General features: G+C 42.6%; 1 protein-coding gene across 3 annotated transcripts in view; it reads right to left on the bottom strand.

The window, feature by feature from the left end:
• Positions 1-10,478: 10,478 nt before the first annotated feature.
• Positions 10,479-17,758, bottom strand: part of Fam193a (family with sequence similarity 193 member A) — a 122,566-nt gene continuing 115,286 nt past the window's right edge. For 2 of the 3 annotated variants that reach the window (XM_051165016.1, XM_051165018.1), the window contains 2 exons: positions 16,338-16,419; positions 10,484-11,320 (listed from right to left, as the gene is read on the bottom strand). In XM_051165016.1, coding sequence (XP_051020973.1) covers positions 11,227-11,320; positions 16,338-16,419 — 176 coding nt within the window. In that variant the 3' untranslated portion in view covers positions 10,484-11,226. Of the gene's footprint in view, positions 11,321-16,337; positions 16,420-17,758 lie in introns of all 3 variants that reach the window. The other variant, XM_051165017.1, reaches the window with a different exon arrangement.

Below are 17,758 nucleotides of genomic sequence, written 5' to 3'. Positions count from 1 at the left end.
GATCACAGGATTAAATGGCAGAGCTCACATTAATATCCAGGCACAGAGTGGAGCTGGCCCAACAATGTATGTACATATCTTGGAGGATAGAGATGCCTAAGGAGCCCAGTTGATACCACTTGGATTCTCACATACCAGTAGGGAGTCACAGGACTGGATTTGCTTTAGAAATGCTATTTCCTTGCCATCTTTTCATTCCTCCCCTGTGAAATGGGACTGTTTACTCTGTGTCATCATATACTGGAAGTATATAACCTGTCTTTTGCTTTTAAGGGTTCATAGATTGCCTTGGGTTTCAGAAGAGACCTGGGATTTTGGGATAGTGTTGGACAGTTAAAGATTGAGAGGAAATGAGTCATGAACCAGGGTAAAGCAAACTGGTGCTTTACGACTTCCAGCAGCCTCAGCAGAAGCTTCAAACTTGGGATGAGGGACCAAATTTGACTCCAGTTTATGCCCACAGGTTCTCAGAAAGTTCCATATCTCACACCAGCTTCAGGGGAAAGTGCAGGGAGCAGGTCTGAACTGGAGTAAGGACCACTGGCACTTGGGGAACTCCAGAACTCACAGCAAAAGCTGCAGACCAATGCAAGAGGCACCAGCTGACACGGGACAGCACCTGATCCAAATAGGAAGACTTGGGGTAGAGCCTCTGGCCCTAATATCAATACCATACAGGAAATGACACATCAACTTAGTTATCTCTTGAGCATTGTAGATGCCACCACTGAAAGAATAAAGGGGATTTGAACGTAAAAACATACAAAGGAAAGAAAATTTTAACCAACACATTAATTCCAGATGGTCAAGTCCCAGCACAGAAACAAAAACATGAAAAACCAAGATAATATCTCTTCCCCATAGTACTGGCTCCTTATGGGAATGATTTGTTAAATTCTTTGGAAGTTCTAAAAGAATATAACTACGTTGAAACACCTTAATGAATGAGGCTGGAGAGGATGGCTCAGAGGTTAAGAGCACTGACTGCTCTTCAGAGACTATGAGTTCAATTCCCAGCAACCACATGGTGGCTCATAACCATTTATAATGTGATCTGGTGCTCCCTTCTGGCCTGCAGGTATACATAAAAAAAAAAAAAAAAAAAAAAAAAAAGAATGCACTCTAAGAGAACAATGGCAAAGAGCTAAGTGAAATAAGTCATTCTAAGAAACAATGACTTCAATAAAAACTGTTGGAAAAAAGCCAAACCAAAATGATGCTGGAAATGAAAAACTCAAGCCAAACTTAAAGCTCAGTGGAAATCATCAGCAGAATAGACTGTCCAGGAAACAGTTCTAGGGCTGGAAGACACATTATAAGGATCAATCAAATAGTTAGGGTCAATGAGGGATCTTTCAGAAGTGAACAGAATATGTGAAAGCTTTGGGACATCATAAAAATACCCAGTTAGTTTTGTTCCTTCAGGACAGGGTTTCTCTGTGTAGGCCTGGCTGCACTGCACTCGGAACTCACAGAGATCTGCCTGTCTCTGCCTCCCTGAGTGCTGGGACTAAAGGTGTGCGCCACCATACCCGGCCTAATCTTGGGATTATGAGCATAGAATACTATACCAAATATTTTTCTTTTAAAAAGTTTGTGTGTGTTGCCTGTATGTCTGTGTATGTTTGGGTCAGTGCTCACAGAGGCCAGAACAGGACATTGGCCCCCTAGAACTGGAGTTACAGATAGTTGTGAGCCATAATGTGCATGCTGGAGATCAAATCCTGGTCATCTAGAAGAAAAACCATGTATTCTTAAGGTCTAAGCCATCTCTACAGATCTATACAGAAAATATTTTCAATTAAATAGAAGTGAATTTCCTGATCTAGAGAATGATGCCAAGTCAGATACAAGAAGCCTTCAGAATACTAAATAGGATAAGAAAATAAGCTCAACATAATTTAGTCAAAACACAGACAAAAGAAAGAATATTGAAACCTGCTAGAGAAGGGTCAAGTCAGCTGTAAAGGCAGGCTCATCAGAATAACAGGTTTCTTTTACAGAGACATTTTAAAGCCAGATGGGCTTTAAAAAAATGTATTCTGAAATACATCTCTGAAAGAACAACTGTAAAACCATACTATTATCCAGTACAACTGTCTATTAAAATTGAAGGAGATGTAAATAAACTTTCATGTTAAAAATAGTCTAAAGAAAAAAAAAAATAGTCTAAAGAGGGGCTGGAGAGATGGCTCAGTGGTCAGGAGCACTGACTGCTCTTCCAAAGGACCCAGGTTCAATTCCCAGCACCCACATGGCAGCTCACAACTGTAACTCCAAGATCTGACACCCTGTCATAGACATACATTCAGGCAAAACACCAATGCACATTAAAAAAAAGTCTAAAGAAATTTATGACCACTAAGTGAGCTCTACAGAGGCTACGGAAAGAAATGCTTTGGTCCCAAGAGAAGTATAAAAATGAAAAAGATGTCACAGGACTAAATAAATACTCACAGGAGGTAAGAGACAAATACTGTTAATAACTGAATATTAGTAGTCTTGATTCTTCACTAAAAACACAGAATGGATTAGCAGATTGGAAGACAGGATTCATCTTTTTTCTGCCTCCAACAAATACATCTCACTATCCAAAGACAGATACCACCTTAATGTAAAAGGTGGGAAAAGGTATTCCAAGCAAATGGAACTAAGAAATGAGCAGGCATCCTACTATCTGACAAAACAGACTTCAAAAAGATAAGGACACTGTAACTGGGCATAGTGGTGCACCCTGTTAATTCTAGTACTCAGGAAGCAGAGACAAGCAAATCTCTTGAGTTGGAAGCCAGCCTGGACTACACAGAGACTCTGTATATATATCCCAAATATGGGCAAACACTTAGATGTAAAGTTGCCGAGTAAGCCTAATTCAGTGATGCTGGGTGACATCAGTACATCACTCTCATCAGCAGACAGGTCATCTGGGCAAAACTAAACAATGGCGCTAAGTGCCAGTATAAATACAATGGAGGTAACATTTATAGAACATTCCCCAAAAGTGATCATATATTAGAACACAAAGCAAGTCTCAACAAGTATTAAGAAAACTGAAATAACATCCTATATTTTATCTGACCAAAGTGAAATAAAGCTAGATAGCAACAGTGGTAAAACGTACACAAGCTCAGTAATACACTACTGAGTGTTGATGGGTCAATGATGGAATCAAGGAGACATAAATCAGGTGTGGTGACATCTTTGATCCCAGCACCCGAGAGGCAGTGGCAGGCGGATCTCTGAATCCAAGGCCAGCCTGGTCTACAAAGTGAGTCCAGGAGAGTCGAGGCTGTTACACAGTCTTGAAAAACAAAGGAAAATTTAAAAGTTCCTCAAATTGAGTGAAAATGAAGACACATATCAAAATCTATGGGACACAATAAAGAGTCCCTGAGGTGACAGCTGATAGTCATAAATGTCTTTTACCAAAGCATTCTGAGAACTCTTAGAATAAACAGGCATACCAAAAAGCCTTAGACAAACAAGAAGCCAAACCCCAAGAATAAAGAAGAAATAACCAAAAGCAGGACAGAAACCAATGAAATAGAACCAATTTAAAAAATTACAAAGAATCAATGAAATGAAGTGGGTGTTCTTTAAAAAGATAAATGAAATTGACAAACCCTTTAAAATTAACCAAAAGACCTAAACTAAAAAAATTGAAAGGTGAAAAGGAAGACATTACAACAGGTATCAATAAAATTCAGAAAACCATGTGGACATACCCTAAGAACTTATACTATTTTTTTTCCTTCCTTTTTCCTTTTTTTTCAAGACAGAGTTTCTTCTATGTAGCCCTGGCTGACCTGGAACTAGACTAGGCTGACCTTCACACCTCAGAGATCTGCCTTCATGCCTGGGATCTTCCAAACTTTTTATGAAGCCAGTTATTCTGAGACTAAAATCAGGTAAAATATGTGTGTGCATATGTGTGATCAAGTGCATACACATGCACGCTCATGAGCAAAAATCAGACTGATCTTACTAATGAATATAAATACAAAAACAATAAAATACAAACATAATGAAAAGCATTCATCATGACCATTTTGACTATTCCAATGGTGCAGATGATTCAACATACATAAATGTAATTCATAATATAAATGGACCAAACCCCAGAAATCACATGAAAGTATTAGGAAAAGCCTTTGACAATACCAAACACCTCTTTTCAAGATCAGAGAAATGGAAAGGCTAGACATGGAGGGAGCATACCTTAACATAATAAAGACTATATATCAAACAAACTTATAGTCAACATCGTACTAAATAAAAACTCAATGTATTCCCACTAAGAAATAAGACAAAGGGTTTCCATTCTTTTCTATTCCATACAGTGCTTAAAGAGAAGGAATACCAACAGGAAAAGAAGCATCTCCTTTTGCAGATGATACCAATTCTATACACAAAAGGTCTTAAAGAATCCACCAAAATATTCTTTGAGCTGATAATCATGTTCAGCAAAGTGACACACAGAACCTATGAATAAGCATAACCAAGGATATTTAAGACCTCTATGAATAAAAGTTTTAAGACTCTGAAGAAAGAAATTAAGGAGTACATTAGGAGATAGAGACACCCACACACACATACTCACACACTCACACACACACACTCATGGATCAGAATAATATTGAGAAAAGTGACTGCCCTACTTAAAGGTCCAGAAATGTATAGGGAGGCACAATCAGAGATAGCCAAAACAATCAAATGAAAAGAATGTGGTAGAAGGCAACATCACACATGATTTCAAATTATACTAGAATATTAATTTTTTAAAAAGGCATGATACTGGCACAAAACCACACAGATGAATGCAATAGAATTGAGGACCAAGATACAACTCCATGTAACTACAGTTAATCTGAATTTTTATAAAAATAGCAAACATATGCACTGGAGAAAAGAAAGCATCTTTAAAATGCCAGGAAAACTGACACAAATGAAATTATATCGTCTCCCACTGTGCACAAAACTCAATTCCAAATCAATCAAAACCCTCAACATAAGATCTGATGCCCTAAATGTGCTACATGAAAAAGAGTGCATGCTTCAATTTATAAGCACATGAAAGGATTTTTTGAATAAGATTTTGATTGCACAGGAAATAAGACCAACAACTGAAAAATGGAATCTCATCAAACTGAAGAATCTGAAGTGAGTCCACAGACGGTCTGCAGGGTGGGAGAAAATCTCTGCCAGCTATTCACCCAACAGAAGAATAGTATGTGTAATAAATGAAGAACTAAAAAGTCTAAATATGCCAGGCAGTGGTGGCGCACGCTTTTAATCCCTGCACTCGGGAAGAAGCAGGCAGATCTTTGAATTCAAGGCCAGCCGAGTCTACAGCCAGGACTACATAGTAAGACACTGTCTCAAAGAAAAAAAGAAAAAGCTAAACATTAAAAGCAAAAATCTGATGAAAAAAATGGTCTGTGGAACTGAACAATTTCCATCAACTCTGGATTATTTCTAGGAATGGTGATGCTGCTCTGATTTCTTACCTTGAAGCAGGCATGAGATCTTGGCTTCCATTCTCAGTTTACATGTGTGTATGCATGCATGCATTCGTGAACCAATTCAGCTACAATTTCTTCTCAGCCATCCACTTTTTTGTTGGTTTTTGGAGACAGGGATTAAAAGCGTGCACCACCACACCCGGCTGGAGACAGATTTTCTTTGTGCATCTTTGGCTGTAATTCACCTTGTAGACGAGGCTGGCTTTGAACTCAAGAGACATCCCCCTGCCTCTGCCATTTGAGTGGTGGGTTTAAAGGTGTATGACACCACTGGCCCACGTACCATAAATTTACCGATTTCTTCTGTGGGTAGCTCTATATATTTTCTATCTCATGTGTTTTAAAGTACCATTTGAAACTTGTTTAATTTTTAAATCCTTTTCTTCACAGCATTTTAATTGTATACATTTGCCATTATGTGTACATTTAGATTTTGTAATGCACCGCCCCCCCCCCCCCTTTGAGACAGGGCCTCTGTACAAAAGCCCTGGCTGTCCTGTAACTATGTAGACCAGGTTGGCCTTGAACTCACAGAGATCCACCTGGTTCTGCCTCCTGAGTGTTGGGATTAAAGGTGCACCACTTTGCTTGACTTGGAAGTGTTATATCTTCTTGGGTTTGTTTGTTTTGTTTTGCTTTCCGAGACAGGGTTTCTCTGTGTAGCCTTGGCTGTCCTGACTCACTTTGTAGACCAGTCTGGCCTCAAACTCACAGTGATCTGCCTGCCTCTGCCTACCAAGTGCTGGGATTAAAGGTGTGCGCCACCACATCCTACTAAAACTGGTATCATAAGCTTCTTGCCTGTAAATGTATCATCTATCCTTTTTGGATTCTTCAGATTAAAACTCCTAAAGCTGCATCTTTCTTGCTTTTGGCATAGACTGAGAAAATCTGACTGGGTGCCAACATCGAATTTTACTTGACTAAGATGGAAAAGTGTTTAGGGGCAATCAGGATAGTTTGATTCATCTAATGTGTTTTTGGTTTTATAACTTATTCTACCAGTGTTATTCCTCTATTGGGTGACAGCTTTCTGAGGACTTACTGGTACCCAGATTGCAGGAGCAAAAGGCAAAAACAAAAGCAAAATCCCTACCCTTTAACAAACAGGACACACTTGGAACTTTCATTGTAATAACCCATGGTGCCATACGCAAATGGCCAGTCTCTAAAAGCCAAACATGGTGGAGCAGTCCTTCAATCCCAGTACTTGGGAGGCTGAGGCAGGTGGATCTCTCATGAATTCAAGACTAGTCTGGTCTATAGAGCTACTTCCAGGACAGTCAGGGCTACAGAGAAACCCTGTTTCCAAAACCAAAACAACTTACACTGTATTCACTACTCAAGTAGCCAAAGTAAAGGGATGGTTGTCTGTGCACCCAAACATGGACCTCATACAGCCTCTGAGGCAAGACCAAGCAACTCACTGCTTGAAGCTTCTTGCTCTAAAGAACATCTTCCTCCTAGTGGCTTGACTGGGAACTTGCCTGCTGCTGTCCTGCAACTCATTATGCAAGCCAGGTATTTTGTCCATACCTTTGAAATATGTTTTACTACTTGCCACCAGTCTTCCATATACCATTATGCATGGAACTTTTCACTATAGTGTCTTCTACCCAGCTTAAGAGAAACGCTGAAAGTCTTGCTGTTTTCTGGTGACCCACTGCCTGGACTCGTAGTATGTGCACATCATTCAGCCGAAGGCCTTGGTGACTCTTACCTTGTCTCACCTATAGAACCTCAGCCACAGTAGCCTATCCATCCATGGACTCCATATTCATTTTCTACAGTACTGAGATCCGAAAACTTCCTTCAGGATGAAACTATGCCCTCTGAGGGCTCACCAAGTTTCTCTGTCTCCTGTCAGTCATGTGCTGCCCATATGAAAACACTGTAGAATAGGAGTCTCTGCAAGCTGGTCCCCCCTCCCCCTTGGTCAGTGCATATATGATCATTTATCATGAGTAGTCACCATGGAGGCAGGTCCAGAACAATGCAGTCTGTGACTGCAGTGAAACCAAGGTATTTTTTTTTTTCTTTTTTGAGACAAGGTTTCTCTGTGTAGCCTTGGCTGTATTGGATTCACTCTGTAGACCAGGCTGGCCTTGAACTCACAGTGATCCACTTGCCTCTGCCTCCCAAGTGCTGGGATTAAAGGCTTGTGCAGAAACCAAGGCATTTTCTCTTGACATCTGGGGAAATTTTAAGAGATTTTTGAGATAGGGTTTCTCTTTGTAGCCTTAGCAGTCCTGGACTTGATTTGTAAACTAGGCTCGCCTCAAACTCACAGAGATCAGAGACAGATTTTAAGTATGATTGCTTCTGCTTCTCATTGCCACAAATATTTTGCTAAGCATGCTGTCAAAACCTACAGTGCCAACCCAGGAGCTATTCAGGTCAGGCAATGGAAATGTATTCAATCTTTCTTTCCTCCTTTTCCCTGGTTTTTCTTTTTTTTTTTTAAAATATTTAATTTTAACTTATGTGCATTGGTGTGGCGGTGCCAGATCTTAGAGTTACAGACAGTTGCAAGCTGCCATGTGGGTGCTGGGAATTGAACCCGGGTCCTTGGGAAGAACAGGCAATGCTCTTAACCACTGAGCCATCTCTCCAGCCCCCTTTTCCCTGGTTTTTCAAGAAAGAGTTTCTCTGAGTAGCCTTGGCTGTCCTGGGCTCACTTTGTAGACCAGGCTGGCCTCCAACTCACAGAGATCCACCTGCCTCTGCCTCCTATGCTAGGATTAAAGGTGTGCGCCACCACACCCAGTGTCTGTTTCAAATCCTTTTAGAAAACAAAATTTGCTATCATGTTTTGTGGAGTGACTACTGAGAAGCTTGTTGCTACTTGGATTTGGAGTTTGTCACATGCTCACCATTGAGAAATCTCTGTCTTAGCAGAAAACTTCCAAAACTACTTCAAAGACCCCCAAGAAAGCTATTCAGAGATGCGCCTCAAGCCATGCAAATACAAAAATCAAGATGGATTTAATGGTATCAGAAAAGAGATCGGCGCCTTTTCACTTCAATTTGTGTGTTTGGTTCACTTTAGTGGCATGGGTATATGCAGTGGTTTGAATGAGAAAGGCTCCCCAAAGGTTCATGTTTAAATACTTGTTCCTAGTTGGTAGAACTTGTCCAGGACTAAGTGGCATGGCCTTGTTGGATAGGTGTGTCATGGAGGAGGGCTTTGAGGCTTCAAGAGACTAGCACCATTCATTCCTGTGTCTCTTCAGCTCTAGTGTCATCCTCTACCTGCCTGCTACCATGTTCCCTACCATGACATTCAGAGCTTCTAACCCTCTGAAATTGTGAGCCCAAATTTAAACACGTTTTTCTACATGTTGCCTTGGTCGCAGTGTCTCATAACAATAGAAAAGTAATTAAGGCAGTATATAAAAGTTCAATGAAAAAAATTTCCACGTTTCTTTCCACTTCTTACCTTATTTCAGATTTATATTGAGTAAACGAAATTTTCAAACATGCCTGCCCACAGCCTCTGGCAGGAAGTCTTCGGCCTTCCTTGGCCAATGCCCATCTAAAAGTGGAATGACCATTCTGCTGAGCTGCAGGCATCCTGGCAGCCTTCACAGAATGGAAGAGGTTGGAAGAGGTTGCCCTCAGAACTCTCTCAACACCTACTTTCCCCTCTCCTCCAACTGGGACCAGTGGCTTCCATCTTTTACTTTTTGTTCCTCAAACTGTGAAGTTATGCACCCTTGACGACAGAGTCAAAGAAACTTGAGGTTTTTAGGGGAAAAGGAAGTTAATTCCTGGCAGTGAACAACATATGGCTAGGAAGCGTGAGGAATTGGCCTGTAGTGCACCACTGTGGATCTGTAAGGGCTGGGTTCTGAGTGTTTCTGGGCCCCAGCATGGTACTTGATGCTGGGGCACTGAGGGCTTCCCATCACCATCATAGGGCCAACAGTTCCAGCCGATGCTACAGCTTGAGACTCTGGGTTCCTCTTGCCAGGTGGCTTGGCTCTAGTGGAAGAAGTGGAGGCCCTGAGAGACAAATGTCTGGGGCCCCCTGGGAGGCAAGCCCAATGCTGGGTCTCTCTAACCATTTCCCCGATCAGGAGACAATACCAGTATCTCTGGGAATAGAACCAGAATCTTTCCCCTTTCAAGAACAGTGTTAATGCAAGGTCATAGACCTGCATGCTCTTCTTTGCTCAACTATCTATCCCAGAAGCACAGGGACATGCTGTCTCACCTGGAAAAGACAGAAAAGAAAGCAGCCTATTCCATACCTCCAGATACTGACTCTGTTCTCTGGAGCAAAATCTTCAGGAGGCTAGGACCTACTGTTCCTTCCCTCTTACAACTGGTCCACTGGCTTTGTCAGTGTCACTCTGGGCCTGATGATCTTCCCACCTCAGGTCTCAGTCATCTTCTCCAGATGCTGGATGCCTCAGTGTTGGAAAAATGAGCCATATAGTGCACTGAGGTGAGCAGAAACTAGACGACACCAGCAGGGAACCCTGTAAGCTTTCTGTTAACTGCCTGAAGGGACAGAGAGGGGACTATAGCCAGGGTTGCTTTCACTTTTCAGTATCATTTACTTTGTTCCAAATTTAAATGCAATTAAGCATTCCTAATTTTTCATTTTACTACAGATCCCAACCCCTCTCCTCCCAAAAACATGGCTAGGTACCGGCATACAAGGCCATAGTTAGCCCTCTGCTCTATATTACAGAGGCTCAGTCTATTCCAGGTCCCAGTGACCTGGGCATAACCCACAACTCTATCTTGCAGCTTCCTGGTACTTTGTGGCATCATTTGGTTTGCTGCTGTGTCCTGCTGACTGCTTTGTTCTGGTACCTGTACCAGCTTGCTGTCCAGAAGACAACTGACAGCACCAGGAACCAACCCTAAGACATCAAGAAGTGACTTTGGAGCTGGCAACCTTGGCTCCCCGGGAACACATACCACCCATTTGATACCTCCCACCACACCCACCATCCCCAGCAGAAAGCAACCAGACTGGGTCTCCTGCTGTACTAATGTATTCCATCTTTCAAAAAGAAAGACATGATTTTAATATTACTTAACAATATGTTAAAAAAGTAGCCAGGCAGGCCTCCGTGTTAATACGGTTGTACGCTCTAGAACAGACTTGATGGTGTGAGTACTGGGTGGGTTTCTTGTTTTTAACGTTCTCATTCTGCAAGGGGTCTTACACAAGCTGGCTACAAGTCAGGGGGTCAAACACAAACAGCGCAACGTGTACACTCAGAAACAGTAGATTGTGAAAGAAGACATAGGAGGCCTGCCCGCCCAGCCCGCCTTGGGTGGGACACAGGGCACAAGGGAGCTGAGGGATGGCTGACACCCTGGCGGGGACAGATGACAGGACAGGGCGAGATGCAGAGGCGACAGAGCCACGTGGATGATGCAAACTCGTCTCTGGCCACGGCCTAGGCCTCTGAGGCCGTGGTGGTGAAGGAATTGGCGGGAACTACTGTTCCATTCCGACAGCACAGAGCTACAATCAAAGAAGTCTCACTCACAGACTACACGCACACAAGCTAACAACGCAGGTCGAGCAGCAAGTTCTCGGTCTGGGGGTGTCAGGCCACGGCACCCCACCCTACACACCCTGGGTGGGTACCAAAACTCTGGGGAGCCAGTGAGGGGCTTGGCTCTTGAGTGGCGCAGCCCAGCTGCCTCTCACATATCCCTCTCTCCAGGCAGTCCTCATTCAGTGGGCAGCAAAGGTGGCTTTCTTCAAGCTAAAGTTGGACCAGTTGATGGATAGTCTTTGTCGGTTCTGTCTAGCAGAGTCCAAGCAGAACCTGCCAAAACAAAAAGGCAAATTGACACAGGACAGAGCCTATACCCAGTCTGGCAACTACCACACCAACCAAGTCACTGGAGAGTCTCAGTGAAGTTTGAGTCAAAAGTCTCCAAGCATTGGTGTTTTGGCTACATGTGTATCTGTGTGAGGATCCTAGATCCTCTGGAACTGGAGTTATAGACAGTTTTAAAGACTCTTGTAGGGGCTGGAGAGATGGCTCAGAGGTTAAGAGCACTGACTACTCTTCCAGAGGCCCTGAGTTCAATTCCCAGCAGCCACATGGTAGCTCACAACAATCTATAATGTGATATAATGCCCTCTTCTGGCCTGCATGCAGGCAGAACACTTAAAAGACTCTGGTATAATTTCTCATTCCTAACATTCCTGTTCTGATTGAGGAGCAGAAAACTATAAGGGAACCTAAAATGATGGGGTTTAAATCTACAGGTAAAACCAGGAAAATTCAATAGCTTTATGATGTTAACTCTTCCTATCTTTGAATAGACCTACGGGTAAGACCTATGTTAGAGTGCTTTGTTGAATTTTTTATATGTGTGTGTTTTGCTGGCATGTTTTTATGTGCACCACATGCATGCCTTGTGCCTAAGAGGGCCAGAAGAGGGCACTGGATCCCCTGGAAATGGAGTTATGGGTAGTTGTGAGCCACCATGTGAAGGCTTGGAAATGAACTCAGGTACTCTCCCAGAGCAACAAATGCTTTTAATTGCTGAAGCCATCTTTCCAACTTTAGTGAGTGGCCCCCTTTCCTTTTTAAACATTTCCTTCCTTATTATATGTATGTATGAGCATGTGTGTGTCAAGGCACAAGTGTGGGAGTCAGAGGACGACTGCTAGAGGTGGTTCTCTCCTCCTTCCATGTGGTTCTGGGGATCCAATTCCGGCTGTCAGGTTCCTTGTTTAGCCATCTAGCTGGCCCCCTTTATAGTATTTTTCTTTAAAAAGCTCCATATTTCTGAGTGTAAGTCTTGTAAATCTCTGCTAGCTCTAATCACAGGCGCTGCAGTGATTTGGGTGCTATGGTAAATCTGTCTCACCCTTCCCTATCTGTCCTCTTTTTTTTTCTGGAGGGAACTGAGGAACTCACACAACTGAGAATGACATAAATTCCCAGTCCATAATTTCCCATTATTGATGGTGTAGAAAAAAATTAACTTCTTTACTGACTCCACATAGCTACTAGCCCTGTGATATGTTCTTTCACATTTACTCTGTATACAAGACTGTCTATAAAATAGTTTTATTCCCTCCTCTCAACTTGTTTAAGCCTCCAATTTCTTATTCTTTACTCTCTTTGTATTAGTCAGGGTTCTCTAGAAAAGCAGAGAGAGAGAGAGAGAGAGAGTGAGAGAGTGTGTGTGAGTGTGTGTATTATTTAATAGAGTGACTTACAGGCTGTGGTCTAGCTAGTTCAACAATGGCTTCTACCAACAGAAAGTCCAAGAATCCAGCTCAGTCCATGAGGCTGGATGTGTCTTCCATGTCCCAAAGAAGGGGGCTCTAATGCCAGTGAGGGAATGGGCTTGCTAATAAGAGTCAGGGCAAGCAGGCAGAGAGCATGTTTCCTTCTTCCATGCCATTTTTATAGGCTCCCACCACAACGTGGATTAAAGGTGGCTCTTCCCACCTCCAAAGATCTGGATTAGAAATGGGTCTTCCCACTTCAAATAATTTAAGAAAACAATCCCTCACAGCTGTATCTCTACACATGGGTTTTAGTTAATTCCAGATTAACTAAAGCTGGTAGTCAAATTGACAAACAAGAACACCATCCATCACAGCTAGCACACGCCTTTAATCCCAGCACTCGGGAGGTAGAGGCAGGCAGATCTCTGTGAGTTCAAGGCCAGCCAAGGCTACACAGACAAACCCAGTCTTGGAGGAAAACAAAAAACAAAAACCAACCCCACCTCACCCCACCAAGACCCAGTTTACCAGTTGGTTGTGTCTTCACTGGCCAATATTTTGGTTCTATTTAATTTTATTTTGTTTTTGTGAAAAGTGTCTTACTGCCTTGGCTGGTCTCAAAATAATTAAGATCTGCTTGCCTCTGCCTCCTGAATCATGAGATTAACAAGGTGTGTGCTACAACTCCCAGCAATACTGCAGCCCTTTTTGCTTGTCTGCCATTTATTTTTTTTATTCTGTAATTTTTTTGAGACAATTTTGTTTTGTACATCACATTGGTCTTAAATTCACTTTCAAGTGCACAACACCATGTCTGACTATTTCAAGTATGGCATTATAAATAGTATGCATATATAAATGCATATTCAAACTTTTTAATATCACCTAATACAGGGGGGCTTTCAATCTGTAGGTCTTGACCCCTTTGGAGGGCCGGATGACCCTTTTACAGGGGTCACATATCAGATATCCTGTAAATTAAATATATACATTATAATTCATAACTATGGTAAAATTGCAGTTATGAGTGGCAATGAAAATAATTTTATAGTTGCGGGTCACCAGAACATGAGAAACTGTACTAAAGGGTTGCAGAATTAGGAAGGTTGAGAACCACTAATCTAGCAGATACTTTTATTTTGACCTATACAATGTATTCTATCTTATTTTCATTCAATTTTTATTTTTAAGGCAGGGTCTCATGTTAGCTGACCTGAAAGTCACTATGTAGCCCAGGTTGGTCTTGAACTCACAGCAATCCTTGCCTCAGCCTCCTGAGTGCTGGAAATATAACTGAGACACTATACCTGGGCACAATTTTTCTTACTATTTGCGGTTACTGACTTATGTTTGTATTTACTATCTTCCTTTTTGAACAAAAGATTTGTTTTTTACTATTTATGTATGGGTGCCTGTGCAGGCCACAAGGAGTTCAATCTTCTGGAGCTACAGTTACAGGTTTTGAGCAGCCCCTTAGGGATGTGGAAAATCAGAGTATCAGTCCCCTGAAAAAAGAGCAAGTAATTTTGATTACTGAGCTATCTCTCCAGCCCTACTTCTCTTTTTCTCAAAGATCTACTTATTTTTAATTGTGTGTAGGTCTGTGTGTCTGTGTTAGGGCATATGCGTGTTAGGGCATATGCATGTGAGTACAGGTACCCAAAGAGGTGAGAAGAGGACATCAGAGCCCCTGGATCTGTAGTTATAAGCAGTTATAAGCTACTGACATGAATGCTGAGAATCATACCTGGGTCTTTGTTCTAGAGTAGTGAGCTCTTTACTGATGAGCCATCCCTCTAGCCCCTACCTCTATTTTTGGAGAAAGATTGTCACTGTATTTTGTTATCAACTTATCTCAGCTTTCCAGAGAGCTGGAACTACAGAAATGTATCACAATGCTCGGCTTCAGCCTTGGCTTTAGTCCTTTGCTGTGCTAGAATCTTTCCCCAGGTACTTTTAAGGTAGGAAATGTAGGCTGAGTACCTGTAAACTAAGGCACGCAGAAGGCTGAGGCAGGAAGATTATGAGTTCAAGGTCTGCCTGAGTAACGTTAGTAAGATCATGCCTCGAACATGGGGCTGGGAAGCAGCTTTGCTGTAGAGCACTGGTCTGTACAGCTAAAAGTTTCAGTGTGCAGATTGAGTATGTGGCCCCTCTGGAGCCCCTCATAGTCTATGACATCGAGGCAAAATCCAGAGCATTAACGTTTGCTTTAGTAATTCAAGTGGACATGGTGAGATATGCCTATAATCCCACCACCACGAAGCTAGAAGAGGAAGCTACATAGTGAACCCAAGGGCAGCCTGGGTTACATAAGACCCTGCATCTAAAGACAAACAAAACACTGAAAAAATAAAAAATTCAATTAATTTACTTATAAGCTCTTTTGGATTCCATATAAATATACTTAAGCCATATGCAAACAGTAACCAATTTCACTTCTTCCTTTGGTTTCTTCTTGGGCTTCAAGAGCTTTCCATGTTTAATCAGTTATTAATACATGTTCTGCAGGTCTCTAATAGAGGATAAACGCTTTTGCCTTTTTTTTTTACATATTTCCTTTCTTACATGTTGTGCCATTTATGGCCTCAAATATAGTACAGTAGTTAAGAGCATTAACTTCCAGAGGATCAGAGTTTGAGTCCCAGCACCCACATAGCAGGTAAAAAACTTTGTAACTCCAATTCCAGGCAATTCAACACCTTTTTCTGGCCTTCAGACGCACTGATGCATACAGTGCATAGAGAGACACACATGTAGGCAACACCCATACACATGGAAAAAAAAAACCTCCAAAACATACTGTGCCCTTCTGATCTTCATGTGGTTGAGACAGGGTTTTACTATGTAGCTTATGCTTGTCTGGAACTTGCAATCCTGCCTCACTTCCACCAGCGCCAAGGGTTACAAGTATATGAAATGTGCTGCTTAAAAAAAAACCTTTTTTTTGGAGATGGGCATGGTGATAGACGCCTTTAATTCTAGCACTCAGGAGGCAGAGGCAGGTGGATCAATGTGAGTCCGAGGCCAGCCTGGTCTACAAAGCGAGTCTAGGACAGCCAGAGAAACCATGACTCAGGAAATAAATAAATAAATAAAAAAATTTTTTTGCTGCCATAATTCATACAGTAAATGAATCATCCTTGAATATGGTCCCAATCAAGTTTGCAGTCAGAAAGCTGCCATATCTTCAACGTTTCTTTTCTCTTTAAAGGATATGTTACTACACTCAAATGCCACATGTACATGAGTTGTTTGCAAGGCTTCCAAGAACTCAGGTGGCTAGAATCAGAAGCAGCAGACTTGGGGAGGCTGCTGATTCAGGCCCACCAAGGGGCCCGCCACTATTAACTGCGTTTTGAACACAGGGACAATGAAAGAAGTGAGTGAGGATGAGGTGTGTGCACCTGAGCAAGGGTAGGGATGGCATGAGGTGAGGGTTAGGGTGGGACTGTTTGCTATTTGGCTTGTTCCTGACATTCATCTAGGGTGACAGAAATGTCATGGGAGGGTCACAGGAACAGAGAAAACAGATAAGTTTGGTAAACAGGAGCCTGCCAATGTCCAGACATGCAGGCCTTATGTGTTACCTTTTGAAATACTCCACCTCCCGCTCGGTCTCATCCATATCCACACTGTCCAGATCAATGTCTTTAGGCAAGAAAACATCATCTGCAAAGTGAAGCAAAGGAGACACGTCACATTATCAGAGTGGCCATCTCACCAGAATAAACACAAAGTGCATGACAAGATTCTGCAAAAGGCCAGGAAGGCAGACTGTTCTTGTGACTACCTAGAGCCACTCACTCATCTCCTGAACCAAGTCATTGCTGCTTCAAGGTCCCATCAACAAGACCTGCTGGAGAGAAGTCCAACTCAGAACTCAGGCCTTCCCAAAGCAAAGGTGCAGCTCTGTTTTACCTTCCATGACAAGCGGGTCATTGGTTGCGGAACATTCTACTTCCTGGAATCTCAGCCAAGTCTGAGAATTTCAACTTTTCTTCCCTGTTGTGCCAGGTCTGACTGGACCACAGCCCCTTCCCCAAGCCTGGCTCAAGGATCCAAGTATGCAGTAGCAACGATAACGTAAAGGTAGAGGGAGTTCACAGGTCTTTGTTAAAAGTGAATCTCAGTCTCCCCAAAATCCATCACCCTAGGTCTATCATGGTACACTTACACAGAGTCATAATTAGGGGACATCTCACTTGCCTAACAGTAGCTGCCATTGTGGCAACTCACATGATAGAGTACTAAGGACTGGAAGTGTCCATTCTGAAAAAGCGACAAGGCCCAGGAGAGGGCCTCAGGGTATCTAAACTCAGAAGGAAAGATAGCCAATGATTCACAGCAGGGTCTGCACAGGGCTAAATGTCAACACGGACCCTACATTTGAAGATTCCAGCAGCAGGAGTAAGAAGACAGAAAGCTGGTATGGCAGTGAACACCTATTATCCTAGTCATTACAGTTTGGGCTACATTAAAATCTATGGAGGTGAGGGGGAGGACGACGGCACAAAAACTGGACCAAGGAGATGGCTTATCAGGTAAATGCACTTGCTGCCCAGTTCTGACCATTTCAGTTGGATTCCTGCAACATACAATGTCCTGTGAATTACCTACTCTTGCAATGTAGCATGCATGTGTCCTCACAACAAATAAGCGCGCACGCACGCGCGCGCGCGCGCACACACACACACACACACACACACACACACACACACACACACACACACACACACACGAAGAATCAACAGAACTCTGGCCCTGTCTGGAGAAGGCAAATAGTGATGTTGCCAGTGTGTGATGAGTGAACCTCAGTGGCCTTTTCAGCCCTGCCTCAGGACAGGGCCAATCCTAACTGCACATACATACTGAGCACACCAGTGCAGATGCAGTACTTCAGAGTCTATCATATGTGTTCCTAACCAGAATTAGCAGTCTCAGGCTGCGTGTCTAGCTTAGTTTAGCAGAGTGTTTACCTAGTATGCATGAAACTCTAGGTTTGAGCTCC

Source organism: Acomys russatus, chromosome 22 (assembly GCF_903995435.1).
Source record: "Acomys russatus chromosome 22, mAcoRus1.1, whole genome shotgun sequence".
NCBI lineage: Eukaryota > Metazoa > Chordata > Mammalia > Rodentia > Muridae > Acomys > Acomys russatus.
This window is presented reverse-complemented; position numbering and strand designations above follow the sequence as displayed.